This window comes from Scyliorhinus torazame, chromosome 5 (assembly GCF_047496885.1).
Source record: "Scyliorhinus torazame isolate Kashiwa2021f chromosome 5, sScyTor2.1, whole genome shotgun sequence".
NCBI classification, from domain to species: Eukaryota; Metazoa; Chordata; class Chondrichthyes; order Carcharhiniformes; family Scyliorhinidae; genus Scyliorhinus; species Scyliorhinus torazame.
The window spans coordinates 300,872,427-300,890,773 of record NC_092711.1 but is presented as its reverse complement, the minus strand read 5'-3'; the positions used below and the strand labels follow the sequence as shown (position 1 = coordinate 300,890,773).

At 47.1% G+C, this 18,347-nt stretch overlaps 1 protein-coding gene across 1 annotated transcript in view; it reads left to right on the top strand.

Moving 5' to 3' along the window:
• Window positions 1–18,347, top strand: part of ophn1 (oligophrenin 1) — a 230,177-nt gene that overhangs the window by 108,714 nt on the left and 103,116 nt on the right. Inside the window, exons 10-11 of the mRNA XM_072505810.1 lie at window positions 261–343; window positions 2,674–2,752. Of these exons, the coding sequence (XP_072361911.1) occupies window positions 261–343; window positions 2,674–2,752 (162 nt within the window). The remainder of the gene's footprint in view (window positions 1–260; window positions 344–2,673; window positions 2,753–18,347) is intronic.

Sequence of the window (18,347 nt, the reverse complement as noted above, 5' to 3'; positions counted from 1 at the left end):
AACCTCTCTCCCCATTAAGATCCTCCTATAAAAGCTGCCACTTTCTCCATGTCCCAGTGCCTCATCCTTCGGCTCAATGTTGATCTTTGCCTGATTACAATTCCTGCAAAGGGACCTGGGATGGTTTGCTACATTAAGGGTGCTATATAAATGTAGGTTGTTGCACTGTTGGTCTTGGGCTTTAGACAACTCATTGGGCTCACGGGAATAGCTTTCCAAAAAGCACTGGTGGAGCTGTCATCTTATGTACTTTTCTCTAGGAATTTAAACTGAAGTCCTGCATTCGAAGGAAATCCGAATCCATTGACAAACGATTCTGCTTTGACATCGAGATGTCTGAAAGGTAAAGGACCGTTACTGATCAGGGCAAAAATTGTTAAGAGTTGCTGAAGATCGGGCGGCACGGTGGCGCAGTGGTTAGCACTGCTGCCTCTGGCTGAGGACCCAGGTTTGATCCCGGCCCCGGGTCACTGTCTGTGTGGAGTTTGCACATTCTCCCGTGGGTCTCGCCCCCACAACCCAAAGATGTGCAGGTTAGGTGGATTGGCCACGCTAAATTGCCCTTAATTGGGGGGGAAAAAAAATTATAATTGGGTGCTCTAAATTTTTTTAAAAAAGAGTTGCTGAAGGTGGTCAAAGCTTGCTGTTGTCGCCAATAACAGCAGTGACAGTGGAATATTTAATTGGCCAGAGGTTTTAACTTGCTTTTTTAAGCCTGTAATCATGAAATGAAAATCGCTTATTGTCACAAGTAGGCTTCAATGAAGTTACTGTGAAAAACCCCTAGTCGCCACATTCCGGCGGCGCCTGTTCGGGGAGGCTGTTACGGGAATTGAACCGTGCTGCTGGCCGGCCTTGGTCTGCTTTAAAAGCCAGCGATTTGTCCTTAATCAACCCTGAATATATGTCCGTAAGCATCAATGCTGCGTGTTGGTTCAAGACCTGGGAGATGAATGTTATATCCCCCATCCCCAGCTGTGGTCATCCTGCTCCTTCGCTGTCTGTAGTTGTTGAGCTAATGGTGGCTGCCCTTGTGTTAAAGGGAAATCTAGTATTCCATCTCTCATGTCAGTCTGGATTAACATCTCTGGTTTGTGAACCTTGGACTGACAGGAAAGATGGGCGGTTGTGGTTTGCGAGTCCCCTTTGTTTTACCCCAACCACCTTCACCAAAATGGCGTGCATGCCAATAAAACCAGATAGAACGCTTTTTGTTCGGCCACAACTCCAGTTGTTAGCCTAACAATGAGCAGAGCACCTGGGAGCCTGTTCCAGAAGCAAAACGGCTAGCAAATCAGAAAATATGGGTGCGATTTAGCTAAATGGAAACAAAGTGCCACAGCAAGGACGTTTAGGTGTGTGTTTCCTGGTGCCGAGGAACACAAGGCTATAAAACACGACTCTCATTTGAAAAGGGGCTTCAACGAGGAGCACGTGGCCGAGGCCACACATAGCCCTGTTTTGTATACCGAGGAGCTCTGCTCGCTGAAATTCCTCCGTGTAGTGAGAGATCGTTCTGATCTCCGAAGCCTCCAAAGTGACTCCGCCCCTCCAAGCCCCAATGCATTATGGGCGACCCCATACCCGCCCCTGCATTCCCCCAATGCAGGGTATCCCCGACCCAATCGCACCTTCACAAATAATGCCAGCTTGACACCTTGGCAGTGCCAACCTGCAAGTGCTCCTGCCAGTTGGCAGTGCCACCTGGGCACCTTGGCAGTGCCAGGCTGGCACCCATGGTGCCAGGCTGACTGTATCAGGGTGCAAAGCTGGCAGTGCCATGGTGCCTGGGTGACACCAGCTAAGCCAGGGTACCACCCTGCCCAAGGGGCATGTACCTGGGGGTCTCTGATCCCCTGGGAGATCCCCATGAGTGCTGTTCTATCTGGTCCCCGTTTGTGGAGACCAGTTCTGAATGGCGCTCGGCCCAGGTCTCCGAGGCGATGGCGATTGATCCCACACCACGGGTAACTCAAGAATCTGCACATTAGAGTGAGACTCGCTGTCTCGCCCTAATAGGCTGATTTCCTAAAAAACATCGCACCATCTTGCGAGATCGCACTAGATCTCGTCTGCTTTGCAAGTCGGGTAGATCCAGGGAGCGGGGTCTCCCGGCTTATATCGGCCACACTGCGCTGCGGTGAGCTGCTTTTTGGGCACAGCTGGGCCGTCAAATCGCGGCCAGTGTCCTCTCAGCCGTGGTACTCTCCTCCGAGTCAGAAGGTTGTGGGTTCAAGCAAGTTTGAGCAGCAAATGTGGGCCGACACTCCTCCAGTGGAGTTCTGAGGGAGTGCCACACTGTCGGAGGTGCCATCCTCAGGCCAGATGTTAAGCCAAGGCCGTGTCTGTCATCGTGAGAGGATGCAGACGTTTTCGTAGCCCTGCCTTGAACTGCTGGAGAGTTCAACCCACAATCTTGGCCAATATTTATCCCTCAAAACTAGATGAGAAACAGATTATTCATGCTGCTCTTCATGGGATCGTGCTATGCGAAAATTGCCTGCTGCATTTCCCACATTTTCAACACTGATAACACTTCATTGTTGAAGTACTTCATCGGCTGCAGAACACTTTGAGATGTCTGGATGTTGTGAAATGTGCTGTATGAAGGCAAGTCTTTTTTTATTTCTTTTTCTTTCCCCAGTAAATTCTAAACAAATCTTCCTTTCACAGGCAAGGCCCCGTCACACTCCAGGCTCTCTCGGAAGCCAACAGAAGCTTATGGATTGAAGCGATGGATGGCAAAGAGCCAGTGAGTATCTGGCCATAATTTGTTTGCTCTATTTATCTTCTAAAAATTGGTTGTATTGCATCTCTATGGTTCCACCTTTCATGGAGCTCACTATATCCCAGGCAGGAGAGTATTCTGAGAATCCTTCCAGTGCGATTAAAATTCCGGCGTCTTCAATAGATCCAGTCAATGAACAGAAACCTGAACTAAGCTAAGATAGCGGAGGTCAACTATCTGTTAATAGTATCCAAGCCGGTTAGTGAAGTCAAAACCAAGACACACAGATTTTCTTCACTCAGAATATTTTAACTTTTTTCAGTCTTAAATCTAACATGGACCTCATGGATCCGGTAGCACAGTGGTTAGCACTGCTGCCCACAGCACCAGGGACCCAGGTTCGATTCCAGCTTTGGGTGACTGTCTGTGTGGGGTTTGCACATTTTCCCCATGTGTGCGTGGGTTTCCTCTGAGTGTTCCGGTTTCCTCCCACAGTCCAAAAATATGCAGGTTAGGTGGATTGGCCATGATAAATTATCCCTTGGTGTCCAAACGTGTGCAGCTTAGGTGGGTCAAAAATGATCAATTTCCCCTTCGGACAAGATTTCACTAAATGTGAACAAAGTCACATGACGAGCGCGTTTAGCCGTGAGTTTCTCGGCGCTTGGCCTCAGCACTGCAAGTGCTGGGAAACACAATGCTGTAAAACGGCACCTGGGTTAGACAGGGGGACTCAGCAGGGAACCCACGGCTGAGGCCACTCATAGCCCCGTTTTGTGTGCTGAGGAGCTCTGCTCGCCGGGACATCCCGATCTCTGGACCCTGCCCCAAGCCCCAATGCACTACAGAAATTTCTTCAGAAATTTTCTTTTGGTATGGCAAAGGAGTTAATAACTTCAGAATTGCCTGTGTCAGCCTGTAACTTTCTGAAAGTTTAGGTTTGTAACACGAACATCAACTGTCTTTCTGTGATTTTTCACCTCTCTTTTGAACTCGAGTTGTTCTTTGGTTTATAAAGCTAAAAATTAAAATTAAATGAAGCCATTTAAAATAAGTGTTAAAATTAATTAAAGCTCCTTTTCTGTAGAGTTCTTTGGCAGGTTTTTTTGTAGCAAAATTTAAGAGTGTTGTCACCGTACTTGTTACACATGTGAGGATGTGGCTGATATAAAAAAAACCTGAGGTAGACAGACAGGCTGAGGCCAGAGATTGGCCACCTGGCTGTGCATTCCACATCAGAGTTTTGTCCTGGCAGGAGTATAGCCAGTACCACATCCTCTAAACACGAGCACTAGTGCAGTGGGGTATGGACCAACAGGTTTGTAGTGATTGGCATACCTGGGTGGAATCGGAGAGTGCGGCAGCACAGGGGACCACTCCACCCCTCGCACCAGCTCCTCGGAGCTCTCCAATTAGTCCCACTTCGCCATTCCCTCCCCACGGACCTGCAATTTCTTTTCCCGCATGGAACTTTGCTCAGAAGGGAGAGATGCTGCCGAAGTTTTTTGTTTTGCACTCATCAGGACAAATTCAAGAATGCCAAATTTCGAAAGGATCACAATTCATCCTGCAGGAGAAAAGGGTGCTGATTGGTTGGTAAGAGGGCTCTGATTGGCTGAGGTGCACGGGAAGCCTATCGTTCACCTTTGTTTTGTTCATGGCGATGCCTTGGGGGTGGGGATGGGGGGGATGAGAGGAGAGCAGGGAGCAGTCTGCACAATTTGCACCTGTAAATCCAGCCCAATGTATTCCTGTATTTTGGTGATTGAATGCTAATCGGATATCGTTTTGAGACGACATCTTCCGAATCCAGGTTACTGAAAGCAGAAGCTTCGGTTGATATAAAGTTTAAAACATAAAGTGTGGGAAAACGGTTAGATCATTGCTCCGATCAAACCAAGTGCCGCAACATCCGTTTAATGTAGACCAAAGCATTGGGAAATGAAGCACCAATGTTGCCCTTGCAGCTAGAGGGAGATTGTAAACAGACTTTTTAAACACAGTGACATTTACAATAGGGGATGGGGAGCGCATCCGTTACCCCCACCCCACCCCACTCCCTTTTCGCAGAGAGGGTAGGAAACAATGGTGACACTTGAAATGTTGGCCTAGTGAGCAGAGCCACGGCCAGGATCTGTAGCTGGAACCTACAATTCTGGCCCACATGGCTCAGTGCTCATTGAGGTGAGTCCCTTCACTTGTGTCATCCAGGGTTCATCAATGATATGGGGATGGTATGGATTTGAGGCCATTGAGAAGGGTCGAGGAAATCTTTACACTGAGCAAGGTTCTGCTTACACTTGCATCTTCCGGTAATACCTGATTTTAAATCTTTCTCTTCGTTCGGGGGGGGTGTGTGTCATGTGTGTGTGTGTGTGTGAAAGTTGCTGAGTGAAAAATAGGTAATTGCTGCCACCTACTGCCCTGGGTGTGCCACTACAATTCTATTCCTAACCAGATGTTTTTAGCTGTTCTTTCTTGGATTCATCATCATCATTTAAAACTACTTTCACTGAGACTCCATCCCCGATCTCTGCCGCAGTGGAAGAAGAGGAAATCTTCTGATACTGCCTGGAGCTGGTTACTTTTGAAATTGTGCTCAAGGTTTCTGTCAAATAAGCTGTTTGTGTCGACACCGTCAATGGGTCTGTGTTTAAAATCCTTCAGGAGAATGGACTCTTTCCCCCCCCCCCCCCCACCTAAATGTTAAGTAATGGGTTAAGAGACATTGCAATTAGTTGTCTCATTTATGTTAAGTATCCATTAATTGACACTGATATGTAAAGGGGCTTCAGGTGGCCTCTGTCAGGTGGTGTGTTAAGAGTTTTCTGCAGAGGCTGTGGAAGGGAAATAAATGGTGTTAGGTAAAAAAGAACAAGAACTTTAGACTCTTCATTTCACAGCAACTAAAACGTCTAACAATTGGTAGCAGAGGATGGTTGCTGTGCAAATGTGAAGGTTTGAAAGATGCAACTTTTCCAGATCAAACCAAGGAGTGAGTGAGAAGGAAAAAAAAAAAGACACATGGCTGAACCCAGGATAAAGATGGCTGGATATGACTATCCTCCCTTATTTTCTGAAAGGGGATCGTACAACCAATGGAGAAGTGCAGTAGTTATGTGGACTAAAGTAACTGCTTTGGGAAAGAGAAAAACAAGGTATGGCATTGGCTCTTTCTCTACCATATGGCAGTAAAATCCAAAACAAAGTGCTTTCTGAGCTGGAATTGGAAGAGTTAGACTCAGAAGAAGGCCTGGAGACTTTATTACATTATATGGATAAGATTTATGAGAAAGATGACTTGTTAAGTGCGTATGAAGCATGGTCGGATTTTGATAAGTTCCGGAAAATGGAGGATATCTCCATGGAAGACTATATAATGGAATTTGGCAGACTATATAAAAGGCTGCAGAAGCACAATCTGGAATTTCCACAGTCTGTTGGCCTTTAAATTACTTGACTGTGCTAGAGTGAGCAACATGGATAGGCTCCTGGTTTTGACAGGAGTTCAGTTTACTGATAAGGATACCTTATTCGAACAGATGACAAAAGCTTTACAAAAGTTTCTGGGGAAACATTCGATTCTGATGGCTCTGATGACCCAAATAGATCAGCCTGCAATAAGGCAGAATATGGAAGGTACACTAGTAACAGGATGGCGAAATCGTATGGCTACGAACAGGGCTCAAGACTATAGACGGAGACCGAGACGAGGAAATTATGAAGACAGAAACCCAGTTAGAACCTACAATAGGAAGATGAACCCCAGAAATGCACGGGGCATGATAAATCGATGTTTTCGATGTGACTCTCAATACCATTATGCTTTCAACTGTCCAACTCATTATGATAAGAGTGTTTGAAGCGACACATGACATGGAAGAGTCAGAAGAGGAAAAAGATGACCAGAAAGAAGGCATTGTCCTATTGACAAGCAGTTTTACGCCGGTAATGAGGGTGTTGGTTGCAGAATCCTTCAATTGTGCTGTATTTGACAGTGGCTGCACATCTACTGTGTGTGGAATTGACTGGTTAACATGTTACCTGGACTCTTTGAATGCTGAAAATCGTAACAAGGTTAAGGAATTTGAAAGTTCCACAAGTTTCAGGTTTGGGGATGATAATACTCTGAAGTCACTGAAAAGAGTAGTGATCCCTTGCAATATTGCCGGAGTAAATCATTTCATTAGCACGGATGTTGTATCAAGTGAGATACCTTTGTTTCTGGGCAGACCATCGATGAAGAAAGCACACATGAAACTGGATATGGAACATGATAAGGCAACAGTTTTTGGAAAGACGGTGGACTTACAATTTACACAGTCGGGACACTATTGTATTCCATTACTGACAAATAATATTTCAAGTAGAGTAGTTAAGGATTTGTTAATGGCAGTTGAAAATGGGACTTTAGCTGATAAAAAGCTTGTTGTATTAAAACTGCATAGGCAATTTGCACATCCGTCTCCTCGGAGGCTGAAAAATGTATTAAAGGATGCAGGGGTAAGGGATGACGACTATACTAAACTGATAGAACAGGTTAGTGACCGCTGTGAAGTTTGTAGGAAGTACAGAAGGGCACCAGCACGACCTTTGGCCAGGGATTTTAACGACATTGTGGCCATGGACCTTAAGATCTGGGATAAAGCAAATAATATATTTATTTTGCATTTTGTAGATTTTGCAACCAGATTTAGTCAATCAACGATTGTACAAAGTAAAGAAAAGAGAGTAATTCTGGATCAAATCGTGGAAAAATGGATAGGGACAGGAATGGGTCCACCGGCAAAATTCCTTAGGAACAATGGGGGAGAATTTGCTAATGATGAGTTTAGGGATATGTGTGAAAACATGAATATCAGAGTTATGAATACGGCTGCAGAAAGCCCATTTAGTAATGGTGTCTGTGAAAGAAATCATGCTGTCATCGATGACATGCTTCGGAAAATTTTGGCAGATCGACCAAATTGCAGGCTAAATCCAGCTTTAGCATGGGCAGTACATGCAAAGAATTCATTGCAGATGGTTGGGGGCTATAGTCCTTATCAATTAGTGTTTGGTAGAAATCCTAAAATTCCGTCCATTTTGGATGACCGGCCTCCAGCTTGGGAGGGGACTACAATTAGCTCTGGTTTTGCTGAACATTTAAAAGTGTTACATAACAGTAGAAAAGCTTTTTTGGAAGCAGAAGTCTCTGAAAGAATTCGCAGAGCTTTAAGACATAACGTACAGCCATCAGATGCTGTTTTTCAGCAAGGAGACATGGTATACTATAAGAGAGACAATTCTAATGAATGGAAAGGCCCAGGGAAGATCATAGGCATAGATGGCAAAACAATTATTTTGCAACATGGTAATCAAACTGTTAGGGTCCATTCATCAAGGATAATGGGTACAGATTACAAATTTTCAAATTTAGACAGAGCAGACAGACATGACGAGGAACCAGAGTCATCTGGTACGCATGTGTTACAGAACTATGAGGACCAATTAACTGATATAGACAGGGTTTCTGTGGAGGAACACCACACTTTTGGTGAATTAAAACAGGCCATTTTTCCGAAAGGGCAACTGCCAAAAGTTGGTACAAAAGCGACATACTTGCCTGAAGGGTCCAGTCAATGGAAGGATGCAACTACATAAGAACATAAGAACTAGGAGCAGGAGTAGGCCATCTGGCCCCTCGAGCCTGCTCCGCCATTCAATGAGATCATGGCTGATCTTTTGTGGACTCAGCTCCACTTTCCGGCCCGAACACCATAACCCTTAATCCCTTTATTCTTCAAAAAACTATCTATCTTTATCTTACAAACATTTAATGAAGGTGCCTCTACTGATTCACTGGGCAAGGAATTCCATAGGTTCACAACCCTTTGGGTGAAGAAGTTCCTCCTAAACTCAGTCCTAAATCTACTTCCCCTCATTTTGAGGCTATGCCCCCTAGTTCTGCTTTCACCCGCCAGTGGAAACAACCTGCCCGCATCTATCCTATCGATTCCCTTCATAATCTTATATGTTTCTATAAGATCCCCCCTCATCCTTCTAAATTCCGAGTACAGTCCCAGTCTACTCAACCTCTCCTCGTAATCCAACCCCTTCAGCTCTGGGATTAACCTAGTGAATCTCCTCTGCACACCCTCCAGTGCCAGTACATCCTTTCTCAAGTAAGGAGACCAAAACTGAACACAATACTCCAGGTGTGGCCTCACTAACACCTTATACAATTGCAGCAGAACCTCCCTAGTCTTAAACTCCATCCCTCTAGCAATGAAGGACAAAATTCCATTTGCCTTCTTAATCCCCTGTTGCACCTGAAAACCAACTTTCTGCGACTCATGCACGAGCACACCCAGGTCTCTCTGCACAGCAGCATGTTTTAATATTTTATCATTTAAATAATAATCCCTTTTGCTGTTATTCCTACCAAAATGGATAACCTCACATTTGTCAACATTGTATTCCATCTGCCAGACCCTAGCCCATTCACTTAGCCTATCCAAATCCCTCTGCAGACTTCCAGTATCCTCTGCACTTTTTGCTTTACCACTTATCTTAGTGTCGTCTGCAAACTTGGACACATTGCCTTTGGTCCCCAACTCCAAATCATCTATGTAAATTGTGAACAGTTGTGGGCCCAACACTGATCCCTGAGGGACACCACTAGCTACTGATTGCCAACCAGAGAAACACCCATTAATCCCCACTCTTTGCTTTCTATTAATTAACCAATCTTCTATCCATGCTCCTACTTTCCCCTTAATGCCATGCATCTTTATCTTATGCAACAACCTTTTGTGTGGCACCTTGTCAAAGGCTTTCTGGAAATCCAGATATACCACATCCATTGGCTCCCTGTTATCTACCGCACTGTTAATGTCCTCAAAAAATTCCACTAAATTAGTTAGGCACGACCTGCCCTTTATTAGTAGAGCAGGGAAGGCCACTGGAAAGTATAAACATTGGTTGAATGTACAGCATTCAAGGGAAGGAGTCAAGACAATGGATTGGGAAAACGAAGTTCAAAAATGGAGGGCACAGAAACGCAGTGCCAGTTCAGATAGTACATCGGATAGTGAACAGGTCCGCAGGAAAAAGTCGAGAACTATTGAAAGGACATCCCACAGCAGAAGGGAATGATCAAGCAGTAGCAGTACAGAACGAGATACCAGGCGGGAGAGGGGGCGTAGTTTGTCAAGACCTCAGAACATGAGTAAGACTACGAATACTAATAGGAGTAGAAGCCCACATGCATGTGAGATTTTGGTGGCTTCAAATAAATTAGATGAAAAAGTTATTAAAGAAGCTAAACAGCTTTTTCCTCTTGGGGAACAATGGTAAATGTTGCCCACTTGTGTGGGAAACAAAGAAAATAAGGAGAGTGGTAAAAAGCACTTTGGCTGCTGAGACGTTAAGCCTTGTAGAGGCAGTGGATATGGCTTTTTATACAAGTATGATATTGACAGAAATTTTGGGATTAGGGGATTTGGGTAATATACCTATTGACTGTCACATTGACAATAAATCCCTGTGGGAAAATGTGCACTCTGCAAAAAGTGTCAATGAAAAGAGGTTACGGATAGACATCGCAAGTTTGAAGCAGATGTTGGACAGAGGGGAAATAACAAAAATTAAATGGGTCGACAGGAGCTATCAACTGTCAGACTGTTTTACGAAAAGGGGGACGAGTTCACAGAAACATTTGGATATTGTTAATGAATGTTTCTGTGACTTTTTTTTTCTTTCTCGTCCAAACAAAAAAAAAGGGGGGAGGGGACATCATGTGTGTGTTTTTGAGTTTCTTGAAATTTTGTTTTCACCTATTTTTTTTTTCTCCAAGGAAGGGGAGACTGTTAAGTAATGGGTTAAGAGACATTGCAATTAGTTGTCTCATTTATGTTAAGTATCCATTAATTGACACTGATATGTAAAGGGGCTTCAGGTGGCCTCTGTCAGGTGGTGTGTTAAGAGTTTTCTGCAGAGGCTGTGGAAGGGAAATAAATGGTGTTAGGTAAAAAAGAACAAGAACTTTAGACTCTTCATTTCACAGCAACTAAAACGTCTAACACTAAAACCCACCACCATCTGCACCCCAAACAAGTCGGTTCATGGCACAGGCTGATATGAGTTGGTTTACAGTGAGGCTAAGGGAACTGGACCTAATTAGTTTAACCAGCTGTGCATAGCGAGAAAGTGTCTGCGGCCAGCGTTGCCTGTGTTACGTAGTTATAATGCCAATGAAAACATTCCCAAACACACTGCTCCCGATCTGAATGGAGTGGGGGGGGGGGGGCACAACAAATATATCTTAGTTTGTAGCTTAGAAACAGCAGGGCCTCAGCAGTGTGCATCACTTTGACCAGTAAAGATGGCAGGGATTCTGAGAAAGCTGGTGATGTGTGTGGCCTGCAAGATGTGGGAGGTTTTGGATCCACATGGCAACCAGGACAATCCCATTCCCTTGAAGTGCCCGAGGGTAGGAGTCCTTGAACAGGATGTGGCTGATTTGGGTCAGTGACTCTCTCCACTGTGCACCATAGAAGGGGAACAGAGGTTTCTGGAACAGCCATACCAGACAGTGGTCACTCCACATTGTGGTAGGCAGGCAGGCAAGGAGAGGTGTAGGGATGGCGGGAGAGTGGGTGACCATCCGTCGAAAGGATGAGAGATGGCATGTCCAGGAAACCCAGGATTCCTTGAAGTTGTCCGCAAAGCCACCCAAGATGCCAAGGGAGAATATCAGACCAAGCTAGAGTCTCAGACTAGCGTTACAGACTCTCGGCAGTTGTGGCAAGGCCTAAACAACATAACGGGCTACAAAGCGAAGCCGAGCAGTATCTCCAGCAGCAGCGCACTCCTCCCCGATGAACTCAATACATTCTATGCTCGGTTTGAGCAGGAAACCAACAATCCGCTGTTGAGTGCCCCAGTAGCCCATAACACACCCATACCCATGATCACCGATTCCGAAGTCAGATCGGTCTTCCTGAAAGTGAACCCTCGGAAGGCGACGGGTACGGACGGGATCCGTGGTCGTAAACTCAGAGCCTGTGCGGACCAGTTGGCAGATGTGTACGCGGACATCTTTAACCTGTTCCTACCCCGCTCCGAGGTCCCCACCTGCTTCAAGAAGACCATCATACCGGTGCCAATGAAGAACCAGGCAACATGCCTCAATGATTACTGTCCGGTGGCCCTGACTTCAGTCGTAATTAAGAGCTTCGAGCCACAGCAGATGCCATCTCCCTGGCCCTACGCACATCCCTAGAGCATCTCGACAACAAGGACTCCTACATCAGACTCCCATTTATTGGCTACAGTTCCGCCTTCAACACCATAAATCCAGCCAAGCTCATAATTAAAGCTCCAAAACCTAGGACTTGGCTCCTCACTCTGCAACTGGATCCTTGACTTTCTGACCCACAGACCACAATCAGTAAGAAAAACAACACCTCCTCCACAATATTCCTCAATACCGGAGCCTGCAAGCCTGCGTACTTAGCCCCCTGAACAGGTGCCGAAATGTGGTGACTAGGGCTTTTCACAGGAACTTCATTGAAGCCTACTTGTGCCAATTAGCAATTATTATTATTACTATACTCCCTGTACACACACGACTGCGTGGCAAAATGTGGTTCCAACTCCATCTACAAGTTTGCTCATGAAACGACCATTGTGGACCAGATCTCGAATAACGACGAGTCAGAATACAGGAGGGAGATAGAGAACCTAGTGGAGTGGTGCAGCGGAAACACTCTATCCCTCAATGCCAGCAAAACTAAAGAGCTGGTCATTGACTTCAGGAAGCAAAGTACTGTACACATCCCTGTCAGCATCAACGGGGCCGAGGTGAATATGGTTAGCAGCTTCAAATTCCTAGGGGTACATATCTCAAAAAAATCTGTCCTGGTCCACCCACGTCGATGCTACCACCAGGAAAGCACAACAGCGCCTATACTTCCTCAGGAAACTAAGGAAATTCGGCATGTCCACGTTAACTCTTACCAACTTAACAGATGCACCGTAGAAAGCATCCTATTTGGCTGCATCACAACCTGGTATGGCAACTGCTCGGCTCAAGACCGCAAGAAACTTCAGAGAGTCGTGAACACCGTCCTGTCCATCACACAAACCTGCCTCCCATCCATTGACTCCATCTACACCTCCCGCTGCCTGGGGAAAGCGGTCAGCATAATCAAAGACCCCTCCCACCCAGCTTGCTCACTCTTCCAACTTCTTCCATCGGGCAGGAGATACCAAAGTCTGAGAACACGCTCGAACAGACTCAAAAAACATCTTCTTCCCCGCTGTTACCAGACTCCTAAACGACCCTCTTATGGACTGACCTCATTAACACTACACCCCTGTATGCTTCATCCGATGCCAGTGCTTATGTAGTTACATTGTATACCTTGTGTTGCCCTATTATGTATTTTCTTTTATTTCCTTTTCTTCTCATGTACTTAATGATATGTTGAGCTGCTCGCAGAAAAATACTTTTCACTGTACCTCGGTACACCTGACTATAAACAAATCCAATCCAACAGGTATGAAACTTTAGATGTCTTATGAAATGAGTAACACGACTGAGTCAGGGGTAGATGACTCGAGGGAAAACAACAGTACGTTGCCCAAGGTTATTCTGGGAAAAGAGAGGGAAGATGGTAGGCAGATTAGATAGGTGGCAGTAGTGTGTGACTCACCAGTTTGAGGGATAGACGGTCTAGTTTGCAGCTGAGATTGTGAGTATGGTGTTGCCTCTTGGGTGCAAGCGTCTGGGACATAATGGATCGGCTGGACAAACTTCTGGAAAGGGAGGGTGAACAACCAGAGGTTATGGTTCATGTGGGAACCAACAACATAGGGAGGGACAGTTTCAACGCCTTGCAGGACCAGTTTGAGGAGTTAGGGAGTGGGTTGAAACACGGGACCTCCATGGTAGTAATCTCAGAAATACCACCTGTGCCAAGAGTTTCACCGTTTTGGCAAAGGCAGATCGGGGAGATAAATGCGTGGCTTGACGGATGGTGCAGAAGGGAGGGGTGTAGATTTTTGGGACATTGGGATCACTTTTGGGAAAGGAGACAGCTGTTTAGAAGAGATGGGCTTCACCTGTGCTGAAATGGGACTAATTTCCTGGCTGAGAGAGTAAATAGTGTAGTGGGGGTGCATTTAAACTTGTAACATAGGTGTGGGGGGAGGGGGTGTTGACTAATGGGCCTAGTTCTAGAAGTAGTATTGAGGGCAAAGGAGAGAAGAGGGGGAATGCTTGAGCAAACAAAGAAATGGTCACCTTCCAGGTTTGATTCCGGCCTCGGGTTACTGTCTGTGCAGAGTTTGCACGTTCTTCCCGTATCTGTGTGGATTTCCTCCGGGTGCTCCGGTTTCCTCCCACAGTCCAAAGCTGTGCAGGTTAGCTGGATTGGCCATGCTAAATTGCCCTTAGTGTCTAATGGTTAGGTGGGGGCCACAAGAATAGTGCGGGTGATTGGGCCAGGGTGATGTGCTTTTTCGGAAGTCGGTGTAGACTCGATGGGCAGACTTGGCCTCCGGCACTGTCGGGATTCTAAGGTTTTCAATAGAATCAGGATAGGTAAAAGGGGAGGAGTCAGAGATAGTCTTGGTCAAAGATAGTGGGATGGATACTCCTGTCTCCGACGGTGAAATCGCGTTCGGCAATTGGCCGGAAAATCCCTGTTGGCGGCGATATCGGGGTGGCGCTGTTTTTGCGATGCTCCGCCTCCTCCAAAAGGGAGTTCTCTAGGAGTACGTCGCATGCTGTCGGGACGGCCTCAGGACGTTACCTGAGGCCCTTCCCCGATGCTCCACCCCGATGGGCCGTGTTCCTGACAGCGTGGGGCGCGTGTGCTATTTTATTTCGGGAAACCGGTGTGGTGGCTGCAGACTGAGTCCAGCACCGCCACAGTCGGGGGGGGGGGAGCAATCTGCAGGCAGGGGGGTCTTTGGCAGGGGTTGGGTGCACTGGTGCGGGGTGGTCTGGGGGTGGCGAGCCTGGCCACAGGGGGGTACTATTTGGCAGGCCGTGTCCGCGCGCGGCTGGCGCCATGTTTGCTGCTGTGCGCATGCGCAGCCACGGACCCGGCAATTCTCCGGCCTTATCCGCAGTTGGAGCTGGGGGCTCTACGCTGCCTGCCTGCTAGGGCGCCCCCCCCCCCCACCAGACGGGGGATCGGTGCAGCTTTTGCGATGTTTTTTCGGGCATAAAACGCCACTGTTCCCATGCTGGCGTAAGCACATAGTCGCCCAAATGGAGGATCCAGCCCAGTATCATAACCCTTGAACGCGCGGCTGTTCCAGAATTAAAATCAATATGGTTGGAGGTGAGAAATGAGAAGTGACCTTGTTTGATATTTACTGTAGACCTCCAAATAGTGGGAAGGAAGGGGAAGGGTCGCATTTGTAGGCAGATTATAGAAATGTGCAGGACAAATTGGGTTGTTTTAGTTGGGAATTTCGATTACCCTAAGGTAGACTGGGAGAAGGGTAGAGTGTAGGGCACAGAAGGGGAGAAATTCCTGCAGTGTGCGTTCACGTCCTCGAGTCCACTCAGCGGGTCAGGCACCGCATTCTCCTGCCCTGCATGGTCCCTGGACCTGGAATCACATTGGCGGGATTTACGACAGGTGTCACCAAATGTGAGCTTGACGTGGTGGACCTCGCAGTGGCCCAACGGAGTAACTCCTTTCGAGGCTTCTCGCGAGATTCAACGGCCTCGTCGCCTTATCAAGTCGGGCGCGACAAGGCCATTAAATTGCATCCTCTTGTTTCCACTAGTTGGTAAGTCAGTGACAAGGGGTCACAGTTTCAAGGTGGTCAGCAAGAGAGCCATGAGTGAGACGAGGAGAAATGTCTTTACTCAGAGAGTTGTTGGGGTTTGGAATGTGCTGCTTAGGAGAGTGGTGGAGGCAGATTCTGTAGGAGGTTTCAAAAGAGCTGGATATATATTTGAAAGTGATGAATTTAGAGGGCTACGAAGATCGGGTTGGGGAATGCGACTAGGTAGCTTGCCCTTCTGTGCTGTACAATTCTATGATTCCAGTTTCACAGGTTCCAGTAACTCCCGCGCATCTCCTCCAAGGGATCATAACTAAGCTCAGGTGATGAACATCAGACTGTTCAATCCCAACATCTGTAAACACGCACGTTCAACAGGAGTCACTGAACACATATCAGTGGGCGGAGGTCACCTCTCCACCTCACCTCACACCTCACACCTTACCTTCTTTATGATATCCCCAAGTGTTTTGCAGCTGATTTCTTTGAAATGTAGTCACTTATTGTATTTGTTAATTTTACGGTCATAGAATGGTCATGGCATGGAAGAAAGCCCCTTGTGTCTTTGGCTTTCAACAAGAGCAGCGCTCTGTGTCTCACTCCACCACCCTTTCCCTGTAACCCTCCAATTATTTTCTTTTCAGATAATTATCCAATTCCCTTTTGAACGCCACAATTGAATCTGCTTCCACCACACCCTCCGGCAGCGATTTCCAGGGGTGCGATTCTCCGATGCCGCGCCGTTTGGGAGAATCGCCTGGGGCGCCATTTTTTTCATGCGACGCCGGTCCGGCGCCCTCCCGCGATTCACCCAAGCGGCAAGATCGGCACTATCGACTTCTGCGCGGCGCAGGCCGGAGAATCGCCCAAGGCACCCAAAATGGCGATTCTCCGCAATCCCCGCTATTCTCCGGCCCGGATGGGCCGAGCGGCCTGCCCAATACGACGGGTTCCCACTGGCGCCATCCACACCTGGTCGCTGCCGGCGGGAACAGCGCGGGAATGCTGGGGGGATGGCCTGTGGGGGGAGGAAGGGGGGTTCCTGCATCGGGGGGGCCTCAAATGGGGTCTCTGAAGGAGGACCTCCTTTCCTCCCCGCCCCGCAAGATCCATCCGACATCTTCTTGCGGGGCAGCCTCGGGCAGGACGGCAACCGCGCATGCGCGGGTGACGGCAGTTATGCGGCGCCGGCTTTAAGGCGGCGCCAATGCCCGGTGCGAGCTGACGATGCTGCTTTTGCGACACGCCCCCCAAGTTCCTCGCGGCCCCGCTCCTAGCCCATTTTCGGGCCTTGAATCGATCGCGATCGGGGCCGTTTCGCGCCGTCGTGAAACTCGACGCCGTTCACGACGGCGTGGGCACTTAGTCGCAGGAGCGGAGAATCGCGCCCCAGACCTCAACACAATGATTTGTTGTGATCTTTTGAAATTTGGCATTCTTGTGTTTGTCCCGATGTGCTTAAGATGAAAAGCTTCAGCAAATCTCTCCGTTTTCAGCAATATTTTTTTTAAAATAAGTTTTTCTTTATGTTGCCGTTGCTTCTTCGGCCGAACATCTGAAATTGGTGTCGTCTGGTTCTTGATCCTTTCTCCAATGGGAAGGTTCTTTTCCCTATCTACTCTGTCCAGACCCCTGATCATTTTGAACACCTCTATCAATTTGCTTCTCAATCTTCCCTTTTCCAAGGAGAATAGTCCCATTTCTCCAATCTATCTACGTGAATGAAATCATTCCTGGAACCATTCGTAATTTGGGAGACACTGTAGCCAATCAGCACATGAAGTGCAACGGGATGGTGATGGGATGATCCAGTTGATTCTTGTTAAGGATCCAGTTGAGTATCTTGGGAAAAGCTCCCCTGATCTTCCTCGAAATAGGGCCTCCATTGTATCCACCAGACGGGGCCCTGTTTTAACGTCTCGTTGAAGGATGTAGCAGCTACTCATTGCCGCACTGGAGAGTCAGCCTCAAGGCTCTGGAGTGGGGTTGGAACCCATCGCCTCCTGACTTGGAGACGAGCACATTACTCACTTGAGCCCTGACCGACACAATGGCCTTGTTCACCTCTATCATTCAGTATCAGGTTATTGTTTTCATCTGTATGCCTCTCTCAAAGAAAAGGAGAGTAACTCCTACCTCCCCCCTCTGTTTATCACCTCGCCCAAGCTATGTGAGCAGAAAGAGTCATTGTGGAAGGGGTGGTGCTGTAATAAATCCAGTAATGTACTGGAATGAGCCAACAAGTTTTATCAAAAATGCCTCTTTGCAATCCAATATTAACAGCCCATTAAAACCTAAAGTAGGTCTGCTTGCGGCATCCTGGCTGGGCCTGTGCACTCCGATGGAAACATAGTGCACCTGGCTTTAGCTCAAATAACCATCTTAAGAGAAAGCATGCGAGTGTGCTGGTGACAGAACCATGATTGATTCCCAGAATGTGTCTCGAATGTGGAATGTTGGCCTGTAACACATACATTTAAAAAAAAAAAGAAAGATTCTGCTTTGTATAATCAAGACGAGACGACACAGAAGAACCCCTTCTGCAGATTGGGGGCTGCTGACGGCACTCGCTAATGGAAGAGTTGGAAAAGTGCATTGAATAGTTTGCATCCAGTCCCGTCGTGTTTTTTTTGCATTGCAAGACTGGAAAGTAACTATTGCTAGTTTTCTGCCTGAAATCTGTTTTATCTGCAATCTATATCCGTCCTCTCCAAATGCAGAAACAGAACTATTGAACATGCTTGAGGTTATGTCCTCATTTGATGTGAAATCTGCGTTTAGAGCCTTGCTTATTCATAGTTTGTCGTTGTGATTACAAGTTTCAACA